We start from the raw sequence: 25,133 nt of genomic DNA on the forward strand, positions 1-25,133 counted from the left end.
TACATATTTAGCTCATCTCATATAATCAAATGTAGCATTTTTTTAGAACTTTGAAAACTCAGAAATATTCTTTTTGTAGGCTGTCTCATCCAGACAGGAAAAGCACAATCTGGAAATGAGGTAATGATTTGGTATACTTTACAATAGCCCAGAAGCAAGAAAGAGCAGTTACAGAAGAAGAGAGAACAGTAATTCTATGTGGGCAGGAAGAACTGATCAAACCAGCAAATACAGCTTAACAATCAAACCAAGTTACCCAGGTAAGAATTTAGAAAGTTAGAAAAGGCTGAATCCCAAACTTGCACTGCAGAAATGAGGCACACTGACATTGGGTGCATGCCAAAAGAAATGGGCTGGTCTGAGCAAGAAATAGAAATTACATCCATAAATACTTAAACTTTGTGTGAGTCTCTTCACATGGCTGTAATTGTATCTGCATTCTCTTAAATGCACAAATTTTTATGTAAATATGGGTTTAATGTTGCCAAGACTATACACAGAGCAGCCAAGCAGAAAACAAGGGGGCAAGCAAGCCTTTGGCATTCTCATGAAGGAAGTATGGGTATCCTGTAATTAAGGGAATGTGAACATCACAAGTACAACCACACGATCATGTGTGGTCCTTCTTACTCCACAGATTGATCCAATCAAGTTTCATTTGAGGGATCCTGCTTCCTGTGTTCAAACGCAGGAGCTTTTACGGAAGCTTTGGTGTAATGCTCACAAGAGCACTGAATTGAATGTATGCAGGCAGCTGCCAACACAAACATCCTGTGAAATAAATATAGCTCATTATATTGAAGTAACATTTAATAAGCTCCAATTAGGAAGCTGATAGAGCTAACTAAAAAGAACACAGTGAATCCAAGAAAGGATGGAAAGAAAATACAATAAATTATACTCTCAAGTACAGGAAACTAATATTTTGTAATCTGTACAAGAAGAAAGAATTTCAGTGTAGTACAGATTCCTTAATCCACAGCCTCAACACCTGGATGACTTATGAACTGTATCAAGAGCAGGTAGCTTTATTTAAATGTGTAACAGTATCAAATTAAGCTTTTATTTCATGAAATTGCTATCTCAGCATCCAATCTAAGTTCTCTTCAATAATTCAGTTTCTGAGTTATCTGTTTGTGGGACAGACTCTTCAGAACTCTGGTTGATATAAAATTACATAGGAAGCCTCAATGTTTAGCAAACTTGTTACTTTTTTAGCATTAAACTCTGGTGTGAAACATTCATTCAAGTGTTTCTAAGCACTGTGCATCCTCAACAACTCTCTCCCTCAACAGCATATGGTCATTTTTAATGAAAAAAAACCCAAACATGGAAGCTTATTTATTTGCAGACCCAATATACATTTATTTCACTCTAGGATGCCAAGAGGAGAAATATGGGGAAAAAAAAGAACAACTCAATAGTTGCCAACCTGTTCTTCTAACTGCCCAAAACCCACTTAAGAGTTCCCTCCTGCTCACAACCAGTGGGTGTTCCACAGCGGACAACCCTCATGAGAGAAGCAGCAATGTTGGATATCAACCAGATGTTCAGGTCAGCATGTGACACACCAGCTTCCAACAGCACAATCTGCTTAGAGACAGTACATCAAACCAGAGCTGCCCCCTGATGATGAAGTGTAGGGAGAAACCTGCTTTGTGGGTCATATAACACTTGCCCTCCAAATGATTAATGCAATCACCTCCGTGCAATAGCTATTCTGAACCTGGCCCACAAATGAGGTATTGTTATTATCAAGAAACGTGTTCAGACAAGGTGTAACACATTTCTGTCTTTTCTTTGCAAGTCTTTCCTAGTGGTAAATGAAAAATTCTACAAATGCAAATGTGGAACATGCATATGGAAATTTTGCAGTTTAGCAGGACTTTGGATTAGGCAGATCAAGCTTTAAAGCTAAAAAACATTATATGATTCTACAAATGCACAGGAGCCAAAAACCGTATCTACACCTGGAATTTTCAGCAGTGACCTTATGTTATGAAGCCCTTGCTACGCTCTGCCATTAGTCAACAGTTTTACACCATTGCTTGACCACTTCAAGGCAAAAAGCACCTGGACTGTGAGCAGGTAGCATCTTGTTAATGCAGTTTCCTCCTGGGAGGGAGTCAGTGACTTTTGCCAGGAGGTTCCTGACACAGAGCACAATTCAGGGCGATCATTACAGGATAAGAGCTCCATTTTTTCTCCCCTCAGCTGAGTCCATTTGAGTTTTGCACCAAAACTTGCACTGGGGATGATGGGACAAGCAAAGATGATTAGAAGGTGCTTTCCAATTAAACAAAGTTATCAGTGTTTGTGATGTACTCCCGAGAGGCAAAACTTTAATGCATCACCAACGCAACCTGGTAAGTCAGTTTATCACAGGACAAACTGTGGGATCACCACAACTCACCAGGACTCAGGTCATACACAGCTGTGCAGCCACCAGGCTTCTCTAACACTGTTGGAGCACACAGCCCACCCCACCAGGGCCTGAGATGCCCCAGCCTTCCTCATCCTTTAAGAGATGGGGATCATGGGCTTTGCACAGAGATGCTCCAAGTCTTCTTCCCCCAAATTCCACTCTCCTGATGAGAAATTTCTCTCCAGCTGCTGGAAGCTGTTGGAAGCCATGGTCAACTTGATCCTTGTCCCTCAGAAGACACAGACCTTTTTGGACCTATTCCTCACCTCTTTTCTCTAGTAGACTGACCTCTGAAAATCCTCACTCAGCCAGAATCCCTCACACGCACCACTGAATTACCCTCTGGAGACCTGTCATGGGAAAGCAGGTGGATGGAAGGATCCACTCCTTTCTCACTTCTCTCTTATTACAGGGCACACAGATCAGCCAGTAAAGGTAGGGAAAAATTAAGAGTAAAACCAGTGGAGGTTCTGGAAAAACTCCATCACTGATTTTATTGCTGGCTTTTAACTGCACCTGAAACCCCTGCAATGCTCTCAGCATGCACAACTTTCTGAATGCTGCATTTCAAATTGTTGTTTTCTTGGTCTTGCTGCCCTGAAGGCACTGCAGTTCCTACTGCTAATTTTCTTGCATATATCAGCTCCACACAAATGTTTCTTTTTAAAATTATAATGTACACATCACTTGCTTACTAACTGCCCATTTTGTATTGAATGGGTTATTTTTGTTGTTCTTTATTTCTGGCTTATTTGAAGTTTGGTGTTTTCACTTACGCTTTGCTGGGGGTTTTGGTTTTTTGTGAATTGCTTTTCTTGTATTTTTCATTCCTGGTTGGATCACTTCTGTATCTGAATTACTATCAAATTATTTTTGTTGTTCAGGTAATTTCTCTCCTTGTTGAATTGTCAGTCCCCTGCCAACACCTTGGCACTGTCCTTCTGATGAACAGATTTGCTGGCTCTTCCTGAAGTAACACCTGACTTTTATAGAATAGACTTCTCAAGCAGCATGAGAACAAGTGATGGCCTGCATTCATCCCCAGTCTGTTGACAGAGGTATCTCATCAAGACTTGCAAAGCTCCACTACCCCAGCCTGCAGCTGACAAGGCACCTGCAGCAGAACTGGCCAGCCAGCTTCAAACTGCAGCACCAACAACTCTGCTGGATGCTGGGCTGCTCTCCATGCTCTGATGGCTGACAGCAGAGGAAGCCCTTCAGGTCCTGAAATGTCTGTTTTCACCTGCAGAAACCCTGGGGCTACCACCACTGGTTCTCCTGTGACTACAAAATGATGTGATCCTGCTGCTGTGCTTGTCAGATCACTTTTCAAATCTACAATTCAGATTATGTCAGCATTGCCAGCTTTTATCAGATTAACAAAAGCTATCAGAGATGCTTGCATTTCTGTATCAAATACCTGCACCAACGCACAATCATGAAATTTGGAGTGTGATGAGGTATTTCAAAGGGTCTCCCAAAGCCTCTGTCCACATGCACAGGAACAGCCCAAAAGACAAATATTTCAACCAGAAAAAGCTTGTCAAGGGAGCCACAATTATTTCACCCAATGAGCAGCGCAGTGAGCAGCAGTGTGAATGTCAGTGACAAAGAACCCAGCAAGAGGAAGATATACTGACTTCTGATCCTAGTGTTGAGCAGAAAAACACAGTAAAATGCAGACCAAAATCTATACAGGTCAAATTTCCAATTATGCCAGAGAGCCTGATGCAAATGGTATCTTGCAGCTGAGTTGGGAATGTGCCAATCACAGTTTGGGTGACATAAGCGTGGCCTGCAAGAAGTGCTCTAGATAGGGAAGAGAAGGTCACAGCATTGTCAAGGAACTCAAGCTGGTACCAGCATATTCCTGGTTTCTGAAACAAATGCAGCAGAATCCCAGCTCTCTGTTGCACTGATAGATTGAACAACACATTAGGTGCTTGTCTTACTAGCTTGCTCTTGGATGTACCTGATCAGTTTGTTTCCACTGTGTGCATTATATGAAAAGTTCAAGGCTGTGTTGAACACAGCATACTTTTATCCAGATTTTATTTAAGCTTTTATTTTAGTCACGAGCTTTCTGATGAAGTCCATCATGTCTTCTGTGACACTTTTCCGTGACAGGCTCTATGACTATGATTTTCACCCTAATTTCTCAACCATTCAACTGGATATTTCAACAATTCATGGCAGCTCTACAGCCTAATTAAAGGCTTGGCCCGATTTCTTTGATTTGTTGGTTTGTGGGTTTGGTTTTTTTAACACGTTGATTGCTCTTATTAATCCACTTCCAGGTAATTATCTTCTCAACCCCAAGCTAGAAAAGAACAATATATCTCTTTTTGCTAAATTTGCAAAAGTCTCAGCACAATCCCTTGATAAAGTCCATCATACAACTTATACTCCTAGTTTGATCCATGAAATGTGTAGAGGCAATTTTTTGGTTCACGACATGAATTCAAATTAAGCTACTGATTATTCCTGACCACTACTGGATTACACTTAATCCTGCCTTGCAAGGTTTCTACAGAACTCATGCCTCTGTTAGTTTGTTTTGGTTATACCTCAAAGATCCAAACACAAAATTTCATTCTTGTGCTTTCTTCCAAGAAGCAGGCACTGGAAAGGCAGGAAAAGAAGTATTCCACCACAGTTTTCACAAGACAACAATCCAAATTCAACATACTACTAATCATGGCAGTTTTCTTTCAGATGTCAAAAAGGCAATATGGAATATATATGCTATGGCTTATTCACAAAAAAAAAGACCAAAGAGATCAAACACCATATCAATTTTAAGATCAATTAAAGACAGCCTGTATAAAACATACAACATATATATATATGTAAATATATATATAAATCAGAAACTTTTTTTTGAATATCATGCAGCAGACAACAGATAATACACACATCACAGCATAAAAAGAAATGGGAAATATTAATACACAGAAGACAAATGATCCTTTTGTTTATATTTCATGCTAGTCCACAAGAAGGGTCTGCACACGTGGTACGAGTGGGCAGATACAATGAACAGGATTTTTTTGAAAGTAATTAAGAACTTGGTAACTAATCCTGCTCAGTACTACTTCAGTCACTTTAAGTGAACTAGAAGAAAGAAGAGTTTACATTTTTACAAAAATGTTTTATTTCTTTATCTCAGCAAAAAATGCTAATAACCTACATGAAACAGTGAAGGAATTGCTTTAAAGCAAAGACCACAAAATCCAAAAGCAAATTTTTCCCTTTTTTGTGTTGTGCACATGATTCTCACACATTTGTCTTAAACTGGCATTGTTTGGGTAGCTTTCAGTTGCCTAGAGACTTCTAGGGCACTTGCTCTAAAAAGACATTAACTCTACTGTGGGTCCTCCTGCGAGTCTCCTGTCAATATCTCCCCACATGCAGGTCACCCAAGGGTGTTAAGGCAACTTGATCCAGTTCTCAGTGACAAGGTAAGAATCATTAAGAAAAAGATGCATGTACTACAGATGGTATTTTCAAAGCATTTCCATTTAAAAGCAACAAAGTGCTGTGGTATCTCTCAAGCTTCAAACTGTCACACTGAAAGAGAGAGCATGGCTCTCACAAAGAGCAGCATTACCCAGCACTTATGCAATCAGAAGAAATATGTTATATCTTATGCTTCTCCCTGTTGAGCAACTTGCAAGCTCATGTAATACTCTACAGAACTGTTATGGTAACTTGCTAGTGATCAGTGTCCCCTGTGTATGTGGAAGAAATGAAGCCAGCACAGAGGTGCTTGTTTGTACTCATACCTACTCACATTACTAGAGCAACCCTGATGAAAATTAGTTAAAATTAGCTAAATTAGTTACATTGCTCCAAGCGTGTCTTCACTATGCTTCTTAAATCTGCTGTCACAAGCAAATTCAAAATAGCTGGACAACTCCAGGAACTCTAATCAGTGATCCAAGCCAGAGAACTCAGAGTCAGTCCCCCTGTCTGACAGCTCACTAAAGCTTACAACAAAAGCATTGGAAATGGCGTGGAAGTGTATTTAAAGCAGGAGCATTTTCCTGATTTCTTCATTCACTTACTGAACCAAGAACTCCTAGAGGGAAGAATACTTGAGGAAAATGACCACCTTTCGAATCACGCACATGCAAACCAATTTTGTTTGTCCAATATCAAATTCATGCTGAGTGTCAGAATTCACTGAATTTTGAAGATTTTGCTACCTTGCTGTCTACAAACTTCTTCCCTTACACGAAGAAAAGACAAAAATTGGGCATGACATACTGTTTAAAACCATCTCTTTTCACACACTTTCTTTAACCAATTCAAACATCTGAAAACCATTCCACTGTGGTACAGCAGAAGCATACGGTGGTGACAAGCTCTGTTCTCTAAAGAATACCCTCCACAGAGAGGCATGTTTCATTTAATTGGAAAAATGTGGGGCCTGACTGAAGCAATATCATATGCTGCCTGTCATGTTTCCAACTAGAAAGCTCATTCTCACTGCAGTTTAAACATGAACTTTCTCTCAGTTATCATCACTGAATGTGTTACATTTTTCCATTAAGTTTTAGCCCATTATTTGTGTTTAATTCTGTTCTCCTTGGCAAGGAGCACACATTTTTTAATTCTTAACCACAAATTTTTGAAGTGGTTTGTTTATGTCATTAACTAACAACATGACAACCATTTCAAAACTTCCAAGATGAACTGGAAACTTGCTCTGTTGATCACTGCACATCTAAACAAAAATTCAGTCTCTCTCCAAAGGTTCATGAACTGCTATATTAAAGGACAGCAGCTTACCCAAGCTAAGGTGAAGATACTGTTTTAACACGATTTTAAGTGGTATGTAAAACACTAATAAACATGGGTTGTTCTGTAAGGTATTACAGTTGCTTATTTTGCAAAGATCTCGGTAGGTTTTAAAACTCCAATATTCAATATTCTTGAAGCACTGTTGCATCAAGATTATCCTCAATGTGCAACTTCTTGAATACCCCTAACTCTGGTCCTGATCTCAACAAACTGGATTAAGTTTATATTGCATCTAACAAATCCCTTCAAGGAAGCAATACCCAATACCACAAAAGCCCACCAGAGAAAAAAGCTGGCTCTACAACACCATTTCAGTCAAGACAAAGTAAGCAACATACCTTCTGGTAAAAAAAACAAACAAACAAACAGAGAGCTCTTGCAGAGAGCCTGATGTCAAAGCAGACTGCAGCTCAGAATGGCACGTCACAAGTGAGTGACTACTGGCGCTAATAAAGCCCTCTTTGCAGCAGCTTTCTGGGAGTAAGTTACATGTCTTATTTTGACCTAAATTGCATTTTATAGAGAACTTCTTTCTGGATATTTTGTCTCACACGTGTGTACACACACACATTCTGCATTCATTTTAATAGTTGATATAAGGTGGCCAAAAACGTACAGGCTTATCTGGGTTTTACTTTAGATGTATCACAAAAGGCAATAACATTAATTAAGCAGAGATGATGGTAAATGAAAAGCTCTAGTAAATAACATCAAGAGGATAACCATGTGAGAGCTGCTGCTGTCTACCTGCCTGAATGCAGAGCTTCTCTAGCAACAAAGAAAAGCTACTTTTTTCCTCACTGTTAGCACAGCTGAACAGATTATAGAACTTCAGGAAGATCCAAAGATACTATCAACAGTAACATGCATTTCACAGATGCACAAAAAAATCCCCCACAAATTTCTGTTATGCACAACAGTTCATCCAATATATACAAACTAGGAGACAGGGACCTCTTGATTTCCCTTCAAGCTTCCTCAAAAACACTGGGGCTAGGCTTATCTGAAAATACAAGGGTTTGAGGCATGGAATTTTGGAGTGGCTATACCCATATTTCTTTAGCAGAAACCCAGAGCATGTATCAAAATTTTTCTTGCTCCTACAGCCAGCAAGTGTGCAGTGATAACATGACTTAAGAGTTACTTGCTGCAAAATGACATTTTTATTGACCTTTGTTTCTTCTTCTTCTCAGATATCTTTACTTCCAAACCAAAATCATTTTAATGCTTGTCTAAGACCAGCCTGTACAGCAGGATTAGCCTGAAATTAAACTTTAGGAGTGAGCGTGTATTTTATGTATAAAAATATTTAATAGAAACACTGGCCTGCAAGTTGTACTACAGAATTTTCATCACTTCTTCCACTTACCATGAGATCTACTTAATAACTATTTTGAGTATTATTTTTACATAAAGTAGCCTTGATAGTTTAAAGAAAGGAGTAGCATCTTTATTGCAGAAAGTGATAGTGTCTCCTTCGGTGTTTAAAACCAGCAAAACTCTCCTCTTCCTTCTAGTCAAAGTTCAGTAAAATTAATCCCTCTGAGCTAACCTCGAATTTCTGTGGCTCCTTCAGATGCTAGAGCTGAAAGCATAAATACATAATACACAGAATGAAAAGCAGTGACATATTTAAGCCATACCTTAATACTCCTTCCATTTGGTCTTTGTTGTAGCCTTTTCCACTTTCACCTGCAGCAGATGCATTGCTCTCCTTCGTGCTATTGGGCTTACTTTGATCACTGCTACTGGCTGGTTTTCGGCAGTAAGCACCTCCTCCAGCAGTACTTCCATTCTTCATAATAGCTTCCAACAAAACTATAAAAACAACAGTATTATCATAGTATCATTACAGGTATTAGTGATTAAGTCAGGGCTCCCAAGTATTTTAAATGAGAGCACCACATTACAAGACTAGCTGCTATATCCTCCTTCCTTATTGATTATCACTTTGCAAATGTTTCTGAAGCCCCTCTAGCAATTCCTTTTCATGGCAAAACTATGGAAGAGTGTTTCAAAATTAGTGACTGGACTCCTCCCCTCCATCTCTGCCAAGGTAATGTAACACTGGAGAGAACTTGTCCAGCTGCTTTCATTTCTAGATGTTTTCCAGAGGCACTGAACCTGTGCCTTGGGGTGAAAACATCTGAACACCTGAATAAGCAACTGTAAATTGAAGAAGAGTAACTATCCTTACACCCTATAGAAACTGCAAATTATTCCACACAGAGATCAAGCCCATCTCCAAGACATTTCAGTTCCTATAGTACATACCTATCTGTAACCTGAGTCATTAGTGGCCACAAACTGATGCTCTATTCCTTCCAGGCAATATCAGCTGAAATTCAAACCACTGTTAAAATGCCACAAAAAGTCAGGACCAGTAAGCACATCCAACTCAAGACCTGAATCTTGAAAACCAGTTTGTTTTTGCTAGTTCTTGAAATCCTCTTTCATTCCATGTCCCAGCGGATCCCAAATTTAGCAATCTTAATAAACATTATACACAAGGTCTGGTTTTTCTTTCTATATATAAGCCTGTATTTTGGGGGTACCTGTCTTACCAATGAACCAGAAACAATACCACTCTAACATAAGGGACTGCACACAAAGTATAATATAAATCAAAGATTATTAAATAGTCCCGCTTTCCTGAAAACAGATTCCTTCAGAGCAAGATGGCAAACTACACAGGCCAAATTTGTTTCACAAAGAAAATTAAAAATGCACCAGTAAAAACTGCTAAGGAAAAATGTCCCATGCACTGTGAAAGCATAGCACTTTCTTCTAGAAATCTAGTGGGATGAATCCTTAAGAATTTTCTCCTAAATTTAAAAAAAAATTCTCCTCTGCCTAGCATGGTCTTTCTCAAGAGCAGCAGAAAACTGGGATCCTACACATCATAGCTTGTATCTCACAGGAAAGAAAAGTGGTGCTTTGTTGAAAAGGAGAGCAATCACTTCTTAAAAACTCTCCACTATTTACTTTTACATTCACTTATTAGTGAATAGGTACTCAGCCTGAACAAGAAAGTCAGCTGACTTCAGAGCTGGTCCTGTGCTCTGCCTGTCTCTGCAAGACTCATGGATTGATCAGATCAGGCTCTTTACTGCAGATATAAGGAAAAAACTAAGCTTTAGATGTCTAGTAACTGAGGGGATGCTTTCACTACAAATGAAATCTGGAGCTTGAAAACAGGAGAGCTACAGTTGCATTATAGGTTATAAATGAAGTACATATTCAATATTTGCAATACTTTATTCTAATATCCTCCCTTGTGGCATATAAAGTTGTGAGGTAAATGAAGTAATAACAACTCCAACAAGGTGACCAGGTCTGCAGATTAAGAACTAATCAAGAACAGAGCTTTGAACAGACAGTGCCCTCAGAATGAAGCATTTCAGTCCAAATGTGCTCCAAACAAGTGCTAACAGAAAACAAAACAAAAAAATAACTATTTTTCTATCCAGTGAATATGACATTTAATAATGGTCTCACATAGAATCCTATTGAACATGTGGCCCTCTTGAAATAATGCTTACTCAAAAGTTTTGCACTTCCTAGTTTTATATTGGTATTGCTCTAGAAATTTCTCATCCCTGAACCAACATTTGTGCAGAAGCTGTGGGAGCAGAAATGGCAGAAACACAGGCATGGGCAACAGTTTGCATTTTTAACATCCAATGTCTCTTCACAGCAAGTGTAGCTCTAAGTCTCTTAATGAACAGGTTTGGCTGCAGTATACTTTAAACATTACTAATCACCTTCTCAGACCTCATTACAGAGCTGCATTGCTGAGAATTCAATGCAGGATGCTTAAAAAAATAAAATTCAAATATATCAGCGTGAACTTCTTAAAATAGCAGGACACAGCATATACAAACATACTATTGTTCTACACTGAAAAAGAAAACCACACCAAGGGTATAGGGCCATTGTTTTCTTCAAATAAAAGATACAGTTGAGATATTCAGAAAGAACTCTGACTCCTCCATGAACTGCTGGTGGTAAAACCAGCTGTTAGAACTGTAGTACTAACAGTATACTAGAGAAAACTTCTGTTGTGCATCTAGTATTTCAAAATAGGGCATAAAGGGAACCAAAGACTTATTTTGTTAGCAGGTAAGACAACGAATCTTATCTCTGAATGTGTCTGAAGCCTCTCTTGTGTGTACTATTACCTGCTGTTGAATGAAAGATCCTTGGACTACATTTAATTCCATTATGCATTGAACATGACCCCCTCACACACACTTTCACTAATGGAAGAACTGTTTAATTCAGAATTTGTCCTAATGCAACAACCTAAAAACTAAGCTGACATGCTCCCAAAAAATTTGTTTTTAAAGACAGCATCGGGGGGGCAAGAAAATCTTAAGAAACACTGAAAAATAAAGTTTTCTTTAACATTGTTTTCTGCCTTCAAACAGAATGGCACCTAAGTTTGAAAAGGACATCTTGTCCTCTGTTATCTTTAAATCCACTCTTAAAAATCTTTTCCAGACAAGCGATTAGGTTCCATTCAGTTGCAAGAGGAATCATTAGCAAAAATCAAAATCAAACAATTTTTTGAACAGCTGAAGCATAAAACGATTTTCTAGCAAAGAATGACGTCAACATGAACACTGCTACTATGAAGTCATTAGCTCAGTATCATTAAATAAGCACTGGCCTTACATTTCACACTAGTAAAGCCTTAAAATAGCACTGCTGCAGTCAGCGTATTTCAGGCAGAAGCTTTGTTTAGCAAAACCAAACTTCACTGATGACTGAACTATGCTGAATGCCCTTTAAATGTAAATGTTGCCAAAAGCAGATCACACATAGTATTGTTTTAGAGACAATAGTTAAAACCTATTCTCTGTCCTTTTGTAATCCACTGTAATATCAGGAGGAGGAAGCTCCCATCAGTAAGATTCAGCATTACCATTCTCATTGCTTTTATGACTGACAGAACTTCATTTGTGAAATGGTGGGCAATTGTTCTCAAAATGATGCTAAAGGTACAACATATGAAGAATCTGCAGCTTCAGTGAGAAATTAGTTCAACTACCTTCTAACCCACACTCCAAAGAGAAAAATAAGTGAGCAGAGTGACAACTGGAGCTGTATCACATTGTCCTAGCACCATATAAACCCAACACATTATGACTGTAAAATAAGAATTTGTGTTAGAACTAAATGGGCTCACAAAACCTTAACTGCTTCTTTCTCTCTGGTATGTGCTATCACACATTTTTAATTACCTGAATTATGAATTATGGGTTGTATTTTTTTCTTCAAGTGGACTCCCCACTAAAAGGTGTCAATGAGTGTAGTAGGAGCCCTGGTTTGACTGACATTTGATGGTTTCAGCCCAAGAGCAGGCTGAGCCACCCCAACAAATGAGAGCAATTTAATTTGTTCTTACCCAATGTAAAATGCCAGTTGTATTTGTTGCACACCTTCCAGAACCTGTCCTGAAAAAAAGACATTCTGTGTCCTTGCACCTTACTGCACTTTTATGAGTGCCTTTTAAGTGCCTCAAACTTTAAAACCAAAATAAATTCAATGAGTTGGTGTTGTTTTCGGAGGAAATGAGTTTAAAATACTTAACAACCTCCACAGCTAGAAAACTGAAGCACAGAGACTTACAAGTCTACAGAGTCTCCTAATTTCTAAGTACCTAGTTCAAATCAGGCCTAGGGCCTGAATTTTTTCAGTGATATTAGGGCATCTGCAATTCTCTTTAGCTTCAGATAGAGTTTTAACTGCCCACCAGTTCCACAAACCAGGCCCTTGTTTCAAGCTGAATACCTGAAAAAGGAAGCACAAACAATTAGCTGGTCACTAATGGAAATGGAGTGAACTGACTTATTTAACACCACAGAGAAATTCTGTGAAGCTTCTAGTTTAGACAAAATTCCCCAGATTACAGCCCACTACCACAAGGCCATCTTCTTTTCCCTAGGTCTGTGCCTCATTTGTGATTGACTTTGCTAATTTCCACAGTGAATAAAACAAGTGTCCTACAGACAATAGCCTAATTAGCCATCTATTTCTTGCACTGAATACTTTATAATGGTGGTTATGTAGTGGCAGTCCTACTTAAAAAAAAACCCCAAATGCTCAAAACAAATCAGGTGAAGATTTTTTTCCTGAAAGCTACTCTAACTCTTATTTTTGAGATATAAAATTATAATAAGCCGTGTGAAGCAGATGAAGCTATTTGCTCTCCTTGGTGGAAGAAGCTGAATTGAAATCCTCTGCCTTCCTGCCTCCTAACCAACACAGAAAAAGCTCCAAGTATTTCCACTCATGTCATGTTCTCAAGCCACAGAAATTTAGGGGAATATGGCAACATCCATGCTGTCTTGCAGAAGAAAAAACAAACACTTGAAGAATTAAATGCTAATTTAAAAAAAAGCGCTGGTGAGACCTTCATTTATTGTTTGCATATAAAAAGTAGTCATGAGATAAGAGGCCCGAAAATGTTCACTGCATCTTCTCACAGCAACTTCCAGTCAGGATTTTGCCTCAAACTTACATTCCAGAAATGGCAAATACTGAGGCCTTTAAGTGGTACAGCGCACTAAAGTTGTTCCTACTCCTTCTTCAGCATGGACCACGTAAGTGAGAACCAGAGGAACGCAACAAGTCCCTGCTGCGTCCAAAGGTGTTTTGAACTGACTTCTGGCACTGTGTGACAGAAAGACACCAAGACAGGTAACAGTTCTACATACACTGAAACCTTACTACTGTTCCTTTAAGAAAATTATTTCTAAACACCTTTTGCTAAAAAGATGCTAAATATGTTTCAAGTTTTTCGTACAGAATAGTCAGAAGAGCTAATTAAGTTTTAGAGGAAGCCACATATTCCATTTTCCCTAGAAAAGGTAAACCTGTGTGCAATTCCTATATGGCTACTGTACAACCAAAAGGGAACCAAATCCAAGAAAACCCAAACAAGTATATTTGAGAATGAAGACACAGTCCACTCTGGAGCTGCAGCTCTCATTGCAAGCTGTTAGAGAGGGGTAATTTACAGTGACAGAAGAGAAGCCAACCCAGCCTGTCTCGGCCTGGGGCCTGAGATGTCCTGATGTTAATCGGGGCTAAGCCTCGTCTGTATGGCTGCGTTTATACTGATGGCTGAAGGGAGGAGGGGGAATGCAGGCGAGCAGCTGGGTCGGTCCTGGGAGACCCCCGCTGGCGCCGGGGGACGTGAACCCACTGCTCCTCAGCGCCTCACGCCAGTCATGCACTGGCGGGGGGAAGCCACCTGCCCTGAGCGCTACTCCTGGGCACAGACTGCGGCCTCCTTTCCCAGCCGAGCCGCGCACCCCGCCGGAGCCCCCGGGCTGGTTTTGGGGGCCGGGTCCCGCTCGCCTCAGCCTGCAGGGCCCCCCCTGCGCAGGCCCCCCCTGCGCCCGCCCTCCTGCGGGCCCCGCGGTCGGTCTGGCCTCGTCCCGACGGAGCCGGGCCGCGGGCAGCGGGAGCGGGGAGGGGGCCGGGCTTCACCTCGGGCCGTCTCGGTCGGGTAGAGCTTCTGCGCTTTGCTCAGGAAACGGAGGGCGCGGTCGCGGTTCCCAGCCTCCAGCGCCTCCCGCGCGATCCCGATGCACTTCTCGGCCTCGTCCCGGTTCCCCTCCATGAGCTTCTCCTTCCGCCGCCTCCGCCCGCCGCAGCGCAGAGAGAAGGGGCCCGAAGCCAGAGCGGAGGCGGGCGGGGCGGAGGGGCCGAGAGTGGCACGGGGCGTCAGGCGGGGCTCCGCTCACTCCGCAGGGCTCATCCCGCCGCTGCCCCGGCGCTGCCGCAGCCCCAGCGCGGCGCTCGCACCGGCGCCAGCCCGGCCGCCCCTTCCGGGCCCCGCCGCGCATGCGCCGCCCCGCCCGCCCGCGGCTCCGCTGCTGCCCGGCCTGGAGCGGATGGAAGGGCCGGGAGTGCTGGGATTGTCCCAGCCGGGAGCGCAGCCGCCCGCACGGCCCCGGGAGGGAGCCGGCTGCGATGGAAAAGTACCGTGCGCGCTGCCGCAGCACTGCAGCCCCGCACAGAAGTAAGAGGAGCCCACGCGATGCCACTGCTTCCCGTGCCCTGACTATGCCTTAAGGTACTCATTAGCTCCTCGTAACGGCTCACTGTAATTAGGGACAATTACAACCCAGCAAGGACTGCTTAGCCTCGAAGGAAGCACTCAGTGCTGATCCAGGGAAGCACCGCAGCGCCAGGAGTGCAGTTAGCACAGGTCTAACCAGCGTCTCCGATCTAGGTCACCGCCTTCCAACTACAGTGCTGCAGCAGAGATTATTGCCTGCAAGAGCTTAGGGACGCACAAGAGCCTGTTCACAGCAGAAGCATCTCCATTTGCAGTAGTTCACCGCTGAATGCAGCTCTGGAAGGCGGGGAGCTTGCTACCTCCAGCCACACACAGTAACCATTCATTCCCTTCCGCCTCAGCGAAAGGTTTCCCTTACCACAGCAAGCGGCAGGGCTCTGCTGTACGAAATGAACCGGCAGAGTGGAGGACAACTGAAGGTGTGTCCAGAAACCCCTGTAATCCACTGCTACCGAGGATTCTACTGCATGACACAGTTTAAAGGCCCCTACAGTCCTGCCCCTGCTTTCATGGATGTCTGTCCAGAGCTTTTGCAAGCTGAAACAGTAAGAGGGGCCAGGCCCTAACATGAAATTATGTGAAACATGGAATTTTAATATCCCTTCACCTTATCTTTCCCTCATCCATGACAGACCCTTTCCCTTTATGAAGGCTGACATTTGACTATAACCTGGCCTTAAACAGCATCAGACTTTTATGTGCCATGCTAAAGACAACTTCAGCACACAACAGCAGGTTCAGTTGGGAAGAATGTAGCTTTACAGGACAAAGCCCTGTGCCCTTTTCACTACATTTATTTACTAACTGCAGTATTCTCAGGCTGCATTTTGAGATGCCCCAAGCCCAGAAGAATGGGTTGTTAGTTACATGCTCGTGGAACAACTTCAAGAGCTATACAGTGGAGACCACATTTTCCAGTTAGTGGAAAAGAGACAAATCACTCTTGACATAACATTTATTATTTCCACTCTAGTAGATGAAAAGTCTGTACAAAACCAAACATTTCCTTTACTTAAAGCAATCTAAAAACAGTCAGCTCAATTACAACCCACTACAAACACAATAGCTTCTTTGAAGCCATGGTAACACTTAAATACGGTTAAGACTTCAATGCAGAAATTTGGTTTGTTAGAAAGCTCAAGAGAGCTTTAGCTTCTCAAAGTTAAAAAAAGGCAAAATCGTGTTTCACAGATACAGTCCACTGGAATCACCAACACTGGACAAATTAAGTACTTCGAGTCCTGAGATAACAAGGAATCCTGGTATCCTTTAGACAGTCTTCTGTTGTCCTTTCTTGCCAATGAGAGACTTGTGGATATGTGGTATTACACCTAAGAAAGAACAACAATTAAGACCATGCTACTTCTTTTCAATGATTTCCCTAAACTTCATGCTTCAAATGAAATGACAGTACTAAGGAACTTCAAGTCTGTGACAGTTCATGCCACCCAAGTACCCACAAACAGCAAGCAATTGACATACCACCACCAGCAATTGTTGCCTTGATCAGAGAATCCAGCTCCTCATCTCCTCTAATGGCAAGCTGCAAGTGACGGGGAGTGATACGTTTCACCTTCAAGTCTTTGGATGCATTTCCTGCCAGCTCCAGGACCTGAGAAAAACCATTTTTCATCAGTTACATAATCAAGTGAGACCAACTGCACAGTCTTAGCTGTTTAATTCTCTGTTCCAAATACACCGTCACTGTTGGTGACACCAAGAGAGCACAATGTGTCTATTGAAAGGGCTCCTCCTTTGGAGCTCTGAATTTAGTTTTCCCAGTATTAGAGCATTTTACAGCAGGTATGACATGCTGGAATGGCCCATTTTAGAAGTTTTTTCCACACACTGCATTTTTCCTACAAGTCACAGTGCAGGATCTGCACAAAATGCAAAGGGTTTATATTTCATGGTCTTCTGATGATGCATGCACTTAAAACTGTCTCAAAGCACACGGAGAGTTCACAACCCAGTCCAAACTGTCAGATACAGTAAGCTCTGGTGATTATGCCATTTGGGAGTTGACTGACTTGCTTGCACTCCTTGCAGGAATTTTACCTCAGCTGTCAGGTACTCCAGGATTGCAGCACTATAGACAGCAGCAGTGGCTCCTACACGCCCATGACTGGTTGTCCTAGACTTCAGGTGCCTATGGATGCGGCCAACAGGGAACTGGAAAATAAGAGAAGTATGAACAGGCTGTGACAACAGAAAGCCTCTGCACAAAACCACATCCGGGGCAGCAGAATCCCAGTGGCAGAAGCACAGGCTGCATTCCAAAACTTGAGAATCCAGTTAAGACACTGCATGCCAAACTCACATCAGCAACTTCACGATTTTCAACACAAGCAGTAGCAATGGCCACAAGGGAATTATTTTCCCAGCTGCACAGATATGCAAGTGTCTAAAACTGGCCGGATATTCTAACGTCTGATTTGCGATCCTTACATCATTCCAGACAACAGGCAGACAGCAGAGTGTGAAGGTTTCACACTGTACAAACAGATGGAAGGCCAGCCTGTCACTCATCCATGCCCCAGCCCCTGCTCACCTGCAATCCAGCCCGTTGAGAACGGGAAACTGCTTTGGTCTTGGTCTTCCCAGAGTCCTTCCCAGCTTTCCCGCCAGCCTGGCAACGCCAAGAGAAAAGCAGGAGCTGACATTCCCCACCGCGCATGCGCCCCGCCCCCGCCACCCCCACCCTGCGCAGAGCGGCACGCGCGGCTGCGAGGCGCATGCGCGCCGCCCGCCGCACCGCGAAGCACAGGCCGCTCCCCGTGCGCATGCGCGGCCGCCGCTCCCCGTCCCCGGGGCGCTACTGCGCGTGCGACCACCCCCCCCCCAACATCGCCTCCGCCCTCCCCCCACCAGGACCGTGCGCGCTGTCCCCCACCGTCAGCACGGTACTGCACCGCCCCGGCCCAAGCCACGGTCGCCCACCCCCCCCCCCCCGAGCGGCCCCCGCGGCTCCTCACCATAGCGAACCGGAGCGCAGTGTCGCGCAGGGGATGGCTGAGGCAGAGAGCGTCCCGCACGCACCGAACCCGAGCGACAGCACCAACCTACCCCGACCCGCCGCGATTCAAACTGCGCCCGCTCCCGCCTTCCCCCGGCCCTTTATATCCGCACCGCGCGGCCGCATCCGGGAACCCCGGCCCAGCCGCCAGCCAATGGCCACGGGCGGGGCGGCCGCTCTGCCCCAGCGACAACCAATGGCGAAGCGGGGCGGGGCCGGCCGCGCCAGGCGGGCAGCGGGAGAGGCCCCGCCCCCATTTAAAGAGACAGCGGGGCTGAGGGGGTGTCTCGGTCCTGTCACCCCCGGTGTGGGGGCTTCTCCAGCTTCAGCCCCCTCACAGGCGCCGCCGGCCTGCGCTGGGGATGGGGCTCCGTGGGGTCACCGGCGGGAGAGGCCCTGCCAAGAGTCACTCCACTCATTTCCCCGGGGTTCTTTATCGCCAAGTTCCGCGCCGGCTCCGAGCCTCGCCTGTGTGCTCAGATGGCACCAGAGCCGCCGCACTGCCGGCGAAGCCTTCTTTCCGCAATGGAGTTAATTGGCTTTTGTGTGCTAAGCGCCCCAGGAGCAGCCTGAAGGAGATTATCTTCCTTCAGGGTTTGGGATGAGGGGCTCTTGCACTGCGTTGCCGAGGACACGAGGCTGCCCAGGGGCGTCGAATAAAGCTCCCATCAACTCTTCAAGATTCCGGGGGTGGGGAAGTGCCAACAACTCTACACACGTGGGCTGACTTTTCTTTTTACCTCTATCTTAAGCAGGGGATGCACCAATACCTAGGGCCTCAGACTCTTTTGTGGTGCCAGATATTTCACAAACTACAGTTAAAAGCAGTTTATCATGAATTCTGTTCCAAGTGTAACAATCAATGCAGTGCAAATTTCCTCATCTTGGGCACTTGGAATCCCTGCCTGTGTTTCCCTAAAATGAAGCCTTAACCTCCTTGGTTTTTCGGGGTGCCATTTTCAGTACATTATCATTTAACCTCAGAGCTCAGCTCAAGGGTGCTCTTGGTTAATCCAATTCTTTCAGCTTCAAAAAAGTAACAATTCATTGTGCTCTTCCAGAACACTGTAAGCCTGTGTTATCTGAGTGATTTGCTGTCCATTTGTGAGCATGCAATGAGCTCAGGGAGAAACCCTGGCCCTTAGATGGCTGAATAGCTCTTCAGAGGGAAGATGAGCTGGATCTGTCATGCACTTTAACAATCTGATCACAAACCCACCACTTTAGTAGGTGTAGCTTGTATTTCCTCTACCTTGATATTGAAGGCTCCTGAGCACAATTACAACCAGACATTTAAAGGGAGGTAGAGCTGAGGGCATAAAGTTCTCATGAGGATTCTGTCCTCGCCATAACTTTTCCAGTTTTTTCAGGTCTACAACAATTGAAATACTTTAAGAAGCTTTAAGACAGGAGGATATGTGCTGATCCCTAGAGCTTCGCTTAAAGGTCTTTCGAGCTGTTCACAGAACTAGTAAAGATTTAAAACTTTGTGGCTCTTCTCCAACGTCTGACTGCAAATACTTGGTCCCCTGGCTACGAAGGACTCTGCTTGAATCTCTATGCAGCCTAAGGCCACATCATCAGTGCCTTCAGCGCCCAGTTTCAGTTCGGGCATTTAGTAGTCCCAGCTGCTATCGCCTCAGGATGGGGAGACCTACTTCCAGGCACATTCACAGAGAGGCAGGACTGAATTGAGAGCAGACACTCCTACATGCAGGGATCTGGCAGTTTGTTTTTATGTAACTGTCTGGTGCTTCTGTCTATTTGAAGCATCAGTTGTTTTTATTCTCCTTCAGCAAGAAAGAAGATAAGAGGGTTTGAAGGATTTTGGTTTTTTTTTTAAAGTTTAAAAACAAACCTCAACATTTTACAAAAGCCTGCAGAAGTTAAGATTTCATTCAACATGCTGTTTAAAAGCAATTTCTGTTCAAAATCAAGAATCCATTTGCCCTTTACCTTGCAGGAAAGGGGAGCCAAGTTGCAGGCCATAAGACCCCTGTGGGAACACCATTCAAGATGTAGGAAGAAAAAAAAAAATTTCTCTTTGGTTTCTGTCCACAGAAGTGCTAGGAAGAGGAACAAAAAGGCCTCCTATGAGATAGAGATAATCCCTGCCACGGACATTCCCTGGTTCACACGTGAGCTTTCCCGACGGCTCCCTCTGGCTGCACGCTTTCAGCTGCTCGGAGCTCCTTACAGCCGGGATTACCCAGGCAAGGCATCCTAACACCAAAGGTTAAGCTAAAGCAAGGATGTATATTTATCATACAGATCAGGTTAGGGACATGTCAGGTAGTACATGAAACTAGCCTCAGATCACCCTATGTCAGCTAACAAGACTCTCTCACAAGCACAACCTGAACTCCCCTCTCTGTTGTTCAAAGAGATAAATTGAAGCAAACTTAGGTACACAGGAACAATCCCAAAGCAACTTCAGACCCAGCTGTTAGCGCAAATAACTCAACCTCAATCCCACATGCACAAAAGGAGCCAAAGGGAGCACTTAACCACCTCCATCTTCCTAATGGTATTTGTACCTCAAGCCTATCCCCAAGCGACTGTTTGTTTCCTTTGAAGGCCACAGCGGTGAAGGGCTTTGCATCATTTACCCAGCCCTTGTGCCCCTGCTTTATTACTACGAAGTTTTTCTGGTGCTTCTCCTACAGATGTTGTGTGGGCACTGAAGTGCTGCCTGTGTTGGGTAGCCTGTGCCTGACCTGCTGTTGCTGCAGTCCCTCGCACACAGCCCAGCGGACGGGCTGCTGCTGCGTTGTCCTGGACCGCGGCACTTCCCACCTGCCCCGGGAAGCCGGGTGGCTTTGCTGGTGCCCTGCTGGGCCGGCTTGGGGCAGGTCCTTGCTGAGAGGCCGCCAGCCTTGCACTGTGAGCTCCTGGGTAAAGGTTACCTCTGCCTTGGAGACAGAGTTGTACCTGAAGGACCTTCAACCGCCTGGATACCTTCTCAGACCTCAGGAGAACTGGGGTGTGGTGTTGCTTTCTTTTCTACTCTGCCTACTACTTGGTAATATTTCCTTGGAAAAAAGCACTTATTCCCAATTGCCTCCAAAATAGAAACACATTTTCTAAAGCAAGTACTACTTCTCACCCCTCACTATGAACATGATGTTATTTGGACTTTCTTGAATTAATTTTTTTCAGGATCTGAGTTTCTGCAGACGTCGTGGAGATCATCTTTAGTAGACTGATGAAGCTTTTCCCGGAAATCTCTTTGTACCACACCCTTCAGAGCTATACAATTTCTGGATCCCGCACAAGTTTAAGTGGAAGACACATGTCTAGGTGCTCAGCTCTGCCATGGTATTCACAGGACATCTGTGGAACTTCAAAAGCCAGGCAGCAGAAAGTATTTGAGAAATTAATTTTTTTAGGTGACAGCTACACAGTTTAGTTTTTAGTATACAGTTTTTAGTCAGAGGTTTTAGTATGCCGAACTTTGAACTAACTCCCCTTAGGTGAGTAATATAGTTTGTTAGGGTTTTTTTTAGTCACCACTTAAATGAATTTAGGCTCTAGGTTTTGTGGTGAGATGAATTCCAGTATGACTTGTATTTGCCCCCGGGGTTTTTTCCCATTGCAGAGAGCTTCCCTTCTGCCTTTTTCCAGGATCTCTATCAAATAACAGGGTTCTGCTCGGCTGGGTCTCTCTGCTGGCTGCTGTATTTGGATTCAGGAAAATCCCACCCTCTCTGGCTGCTCTGTTGTATTGTTTGTAGTGATGAATGGCTTCAATTGCTCGGCTTAACAGATACATTTATTAATCTGTTTGTTATCTCTAAACAGCTTCACTCATTGTAGGAATGAGATAGAGTGTGAGATATGTGCTGAAGGGATTACCATAGACATGATGGCCTGCCGATGGGGTGATAGTTTATCTATAGGTTGCAGGTGATTCTCATCACTGCAATCCAGCTGGAAGAAGGAGTGACACTAAAGTGTCACAGTTCTGTTCCGCCCTTGCCCAAGACACACAGCCTTTGTAATTTCTCTTTTTGTAACTCCCAGTATTCCTCATTTAGGTATAAAGTGTCTGCCCCTCCCCTTTGTGACAGCAGCTAACAGAATATTTGACTACATTCTCACCTCCACTTCTACAAAAAAATGTAATTCCATATTTGATGTACTCCATGGCAGAGGACGAGAATATGACCACCTTGCAGACAAGTCAAAGGGCTTACTCCTGTCTCCTTCCCCAAAGTCGGGATGCCTCTTTAGTAAGATTTACACCTCTAGAACATACCTGGAAACACTTGTACATAGTACTATATATTTATATTTTGCACGTCTAGTGAATCTATCACTGCCAATCTAAAAGTATCTACAACTTGTTGTTCCAATAAACTGCCCTGTTTGTGAGTCTGTGTTCATGCAAGTTCTTCTGAACCCAACCAGATTTACAGTGTCTCATTGGGAAGCTTCACTATTTGTAAATCTCTGATTGTGAATGGGACTTAGGATGTAACCCACTTTATTGGTGCATCTGGGATCTTAATGAATGCAACTTAACTTACAGTGCTGAATTGGTTATAATAAAAAAATTAAACCTAGCTGCACCCAGCCTCTCTAAGGACTAGCTGGAAAACAGGAAAGTTTATTTTCTGATAAATGTCTATACTCTTAACGCAACACAAATCTCTGTAATAGTTCTGCAGTTAACACTTGCATACTGATTTCAGAAAGACTTGAACTACCCCTACATCTACACTGTTTTTCATGGTACACCCTTGTATTTGCTATTAATAGTGTCAAAATGACTAGCCTGAATAGATTTTTATCTTGGTCTTGTTTAGCCAGTTCTGAAAGGAAACTACAGCTAGTTAGGCAAGGTGAAGTCTGTCAGAGATGGTGACAGCCAGAACTCCTTAACCCCATCCTTCCCGTTGTTTTACACCAAAACTTATCCCTCAACACTCTCTTGTTGCTGTTTGCTTTGGTCCTCCCCCTTACCCATATCTGAGCTCTGTTCAACATAGTAACTGAAGTTATATTTACATGGAATTTTGTGTTGACTACAAAGTCATTTGCAAGTGCCTACTCCAATTATGTTCAAGTTGGGGAGCTCTCAGGTGAATCTAATTTGCCTTGTGATACCTATGTCCCGAGGACATTGTAATCAAATAGGCTTTTACCGGCTGTAGAAAATTTGTTACACCAATTTCTTTTCCTAAGAAAGCAACCTGGAAAAAGTGAAAAAGAAATGGGAAGAAAATTGCATTTTCCTGAAGGTGGCTTGTTCCAGGTTTTCAAACAAAATGAAAAATCTCTACACAACTTGTTTTGTAAAAATGAAAGGAAAAAAGAAATGCCATCTGCTCTTTGGAAGTCCAGAGAGAAAATTCACTGGGGGGCTTGCCCTTTCCTTGCCAAAGTCATTGCAAGTAGAAGGGATCTTAGAAGGATTCTTAGGTGGTAGGAGGCAGCTACTACAGCTATCATTTATTCCTCATGGTGTAAATTGGGTTTTGTAGAGAAGTAACTGAAGCTCACAACTGGAATGAGATCCTGTACCACACCTGGCTTGTGACACAGACAACTGGAATGAGATCCTGTACCACACCTGGCTTGTGACACAGACAGCCTAGCCCTCACTGAATTATACATAATTAATAATATGTTCTCATTTTTCGTCATCTGCAACAAAGAACTGCAAGCCCCAGGGCCTGTTTTATACTGAGAAATCACGAGTTCTCAGAGCGAGTTGAGGTGTCAGTACAAATATAACTGTTACCAATGCACCTTCACAAACAACAATAAGATTAACAGAGTTCACTTCTGCCAAAATTTGGGATTATAGCTAAGGGCATCTCATTCCCAAGAAGAGTAACTCCCAGAGAGGTTGGTTTTGTTTTTTAAAATTTAAGTTTTAATAATTGTACCTAAAAAAGAAAAAAAAGGGTAAGTAGGTAAGTAGACTCCTCACCTTCTTTCATCCCTTCTTTATTGTTTGCTGCAGTGAAGGGCCTTGTTTTGGACATTTGCAACTTTCCTTAGTGCAGAGGTTTGCACTTGGAAGTGTTTGATCTTGCAGTATGACTATTACTGCTCAATTAAATTTGATATACTGTGAAAACGAGTCACACTTTGATCAGGGCTATAGAGATGAATCTCTTCAGCTGTAATGGGGCTGTTGACTGACCAGATGAAATTGTCCCAATGGTGGCAGCATAACATAAGAAATAAAATACGAAAATATGAAGGGTTTCCTCTTCATAAGGTTTTTTAGGCTGAGTCATCATCACCAAAGAGGTATCAGTGTTCTCTGGGGGTGGGATTGCCGTTAAAACCAAAGCACAGCACTCATATTGCTGCAAATTTGGAAAGAAAAACATTTTGTTTTTCGCAGTCAGGAGACCAGGCAAGGTCAGCATTTCACACGAGATGGACCTTACCTGGCAGCCATCTGGTTAAGATCCTCTGCTAGGACTTTGGAGCAGGAAAGATAACATGCATTAGGGATCTTGTGGTAAAAAGAATTTTTTTTCTTAGATGTGAAAGCAAAACAAAATCTAGCATGTAAAATTCACTAGGTGAGGCTGCTGCAGATGAATAGGGGCATAATTATGCAGCTATAAAATGACTGGCTTTAACAAGTAAGCTCTTTTCTGGCTTAAAAAACCCCTCCCATCCCATCAAATTTTGTGGGGATTTTGTATGTCCTGGTAACTTTCTGATTATACATCATTGCATCTCTTCTAATTTTCTCACCTGGGCCTGGGCCTGCATGGTCCTGCATTTGTCCCAAATCCATGCATGCAAAAAGCAGAAAAAATGCA

The 25,133-nt window shown here is 43.2% G+C and overlaps 2 protein-coding genes across 4 annotated transcripts in view; both read right to left on the reverse strand.

The window, feature by feature from the left end:
- DNAJB14 (DnaJ heat shock protein family (Hsp40) member B14) overlaps positions 1–15,090 on the reverse strand; it is a 28,134-nt gene extending 13,044 nt beyond the window's left edge. The window contains exons 1-2 of one of the 2 annotated variants that reach the window (XM_069013151.1): positions 14,732–14,943; positions 8,875–9,049 (exon numbers count right to left, since the gene is read on the reverse strand). In XM_069013151.1, the coding sequence (XP_068869252.1) occupies positions 8,875–9,049; positions 14,732–14,864 (308 nt within the window). In that variant the 5' untranslated portion in view covers positions 14,865–14,943. Of the gene's footprint in view, positions 1–8,874; positions 9,050–14,731 lie in introns of both variants that reach the window. The other variant, XM_069013152.1, reaches the window with a different exon arrangement.
- A 1,173-nt stretch (positions 15,091–16,263) lies between these two features.
- On the reverse strand, positions 16,264–18,439 carry H2AZ1 (H2A.Z variant histone 1). Of its 2 annotated transcripts, XM_069013155.1 has the most exons (5): positions 18,302–18,439; positions 17,878–17,955; positions 17,385–17,498; positions 16,809–16,938; positions 16,264–16,657 (listed from the first exon to the last, which is right to left on the reverse strand). In XM_069013155.1, exons 1-5 carry the CDS (start codon positions 18,302–18,304, stop codon positions 16,596–16,598), a joined length of 387 nt encoding a protein of 128 aa, XP_068869256.1. In that variant the 5' UTR covers positions 18,305–18,439; the 3' UTR covers positions 16,264–16,595. The 2 variants fall into 2 exon arrangements, with proteins under 2 accessions (XP_068869256.1, XP_068869254.1); XM_069013153.1 differs by lacking the exon at positions 18,302–18,439 and having other exon boundaries at positions 17,878–18,003.
- Positions 18,440–25,133: the final 6,694 nt, after the last annotated feature.

This window comes from Aphelocoma coerulescens, chromosome 4, assembly GCF_041296385.1.
Source record: "Aphelocoma coerulescens isolate FSJ_1873_10779 chromosome 4, UR_Acoe_1.0, whole genome shotgun sequence".
Lineage (NCBI taxonomy): Eukaryota > Metazoa > Chordata > Aves > Passeriformes > Corvidae > Aphelocoma > Aphelocoma coerulescens.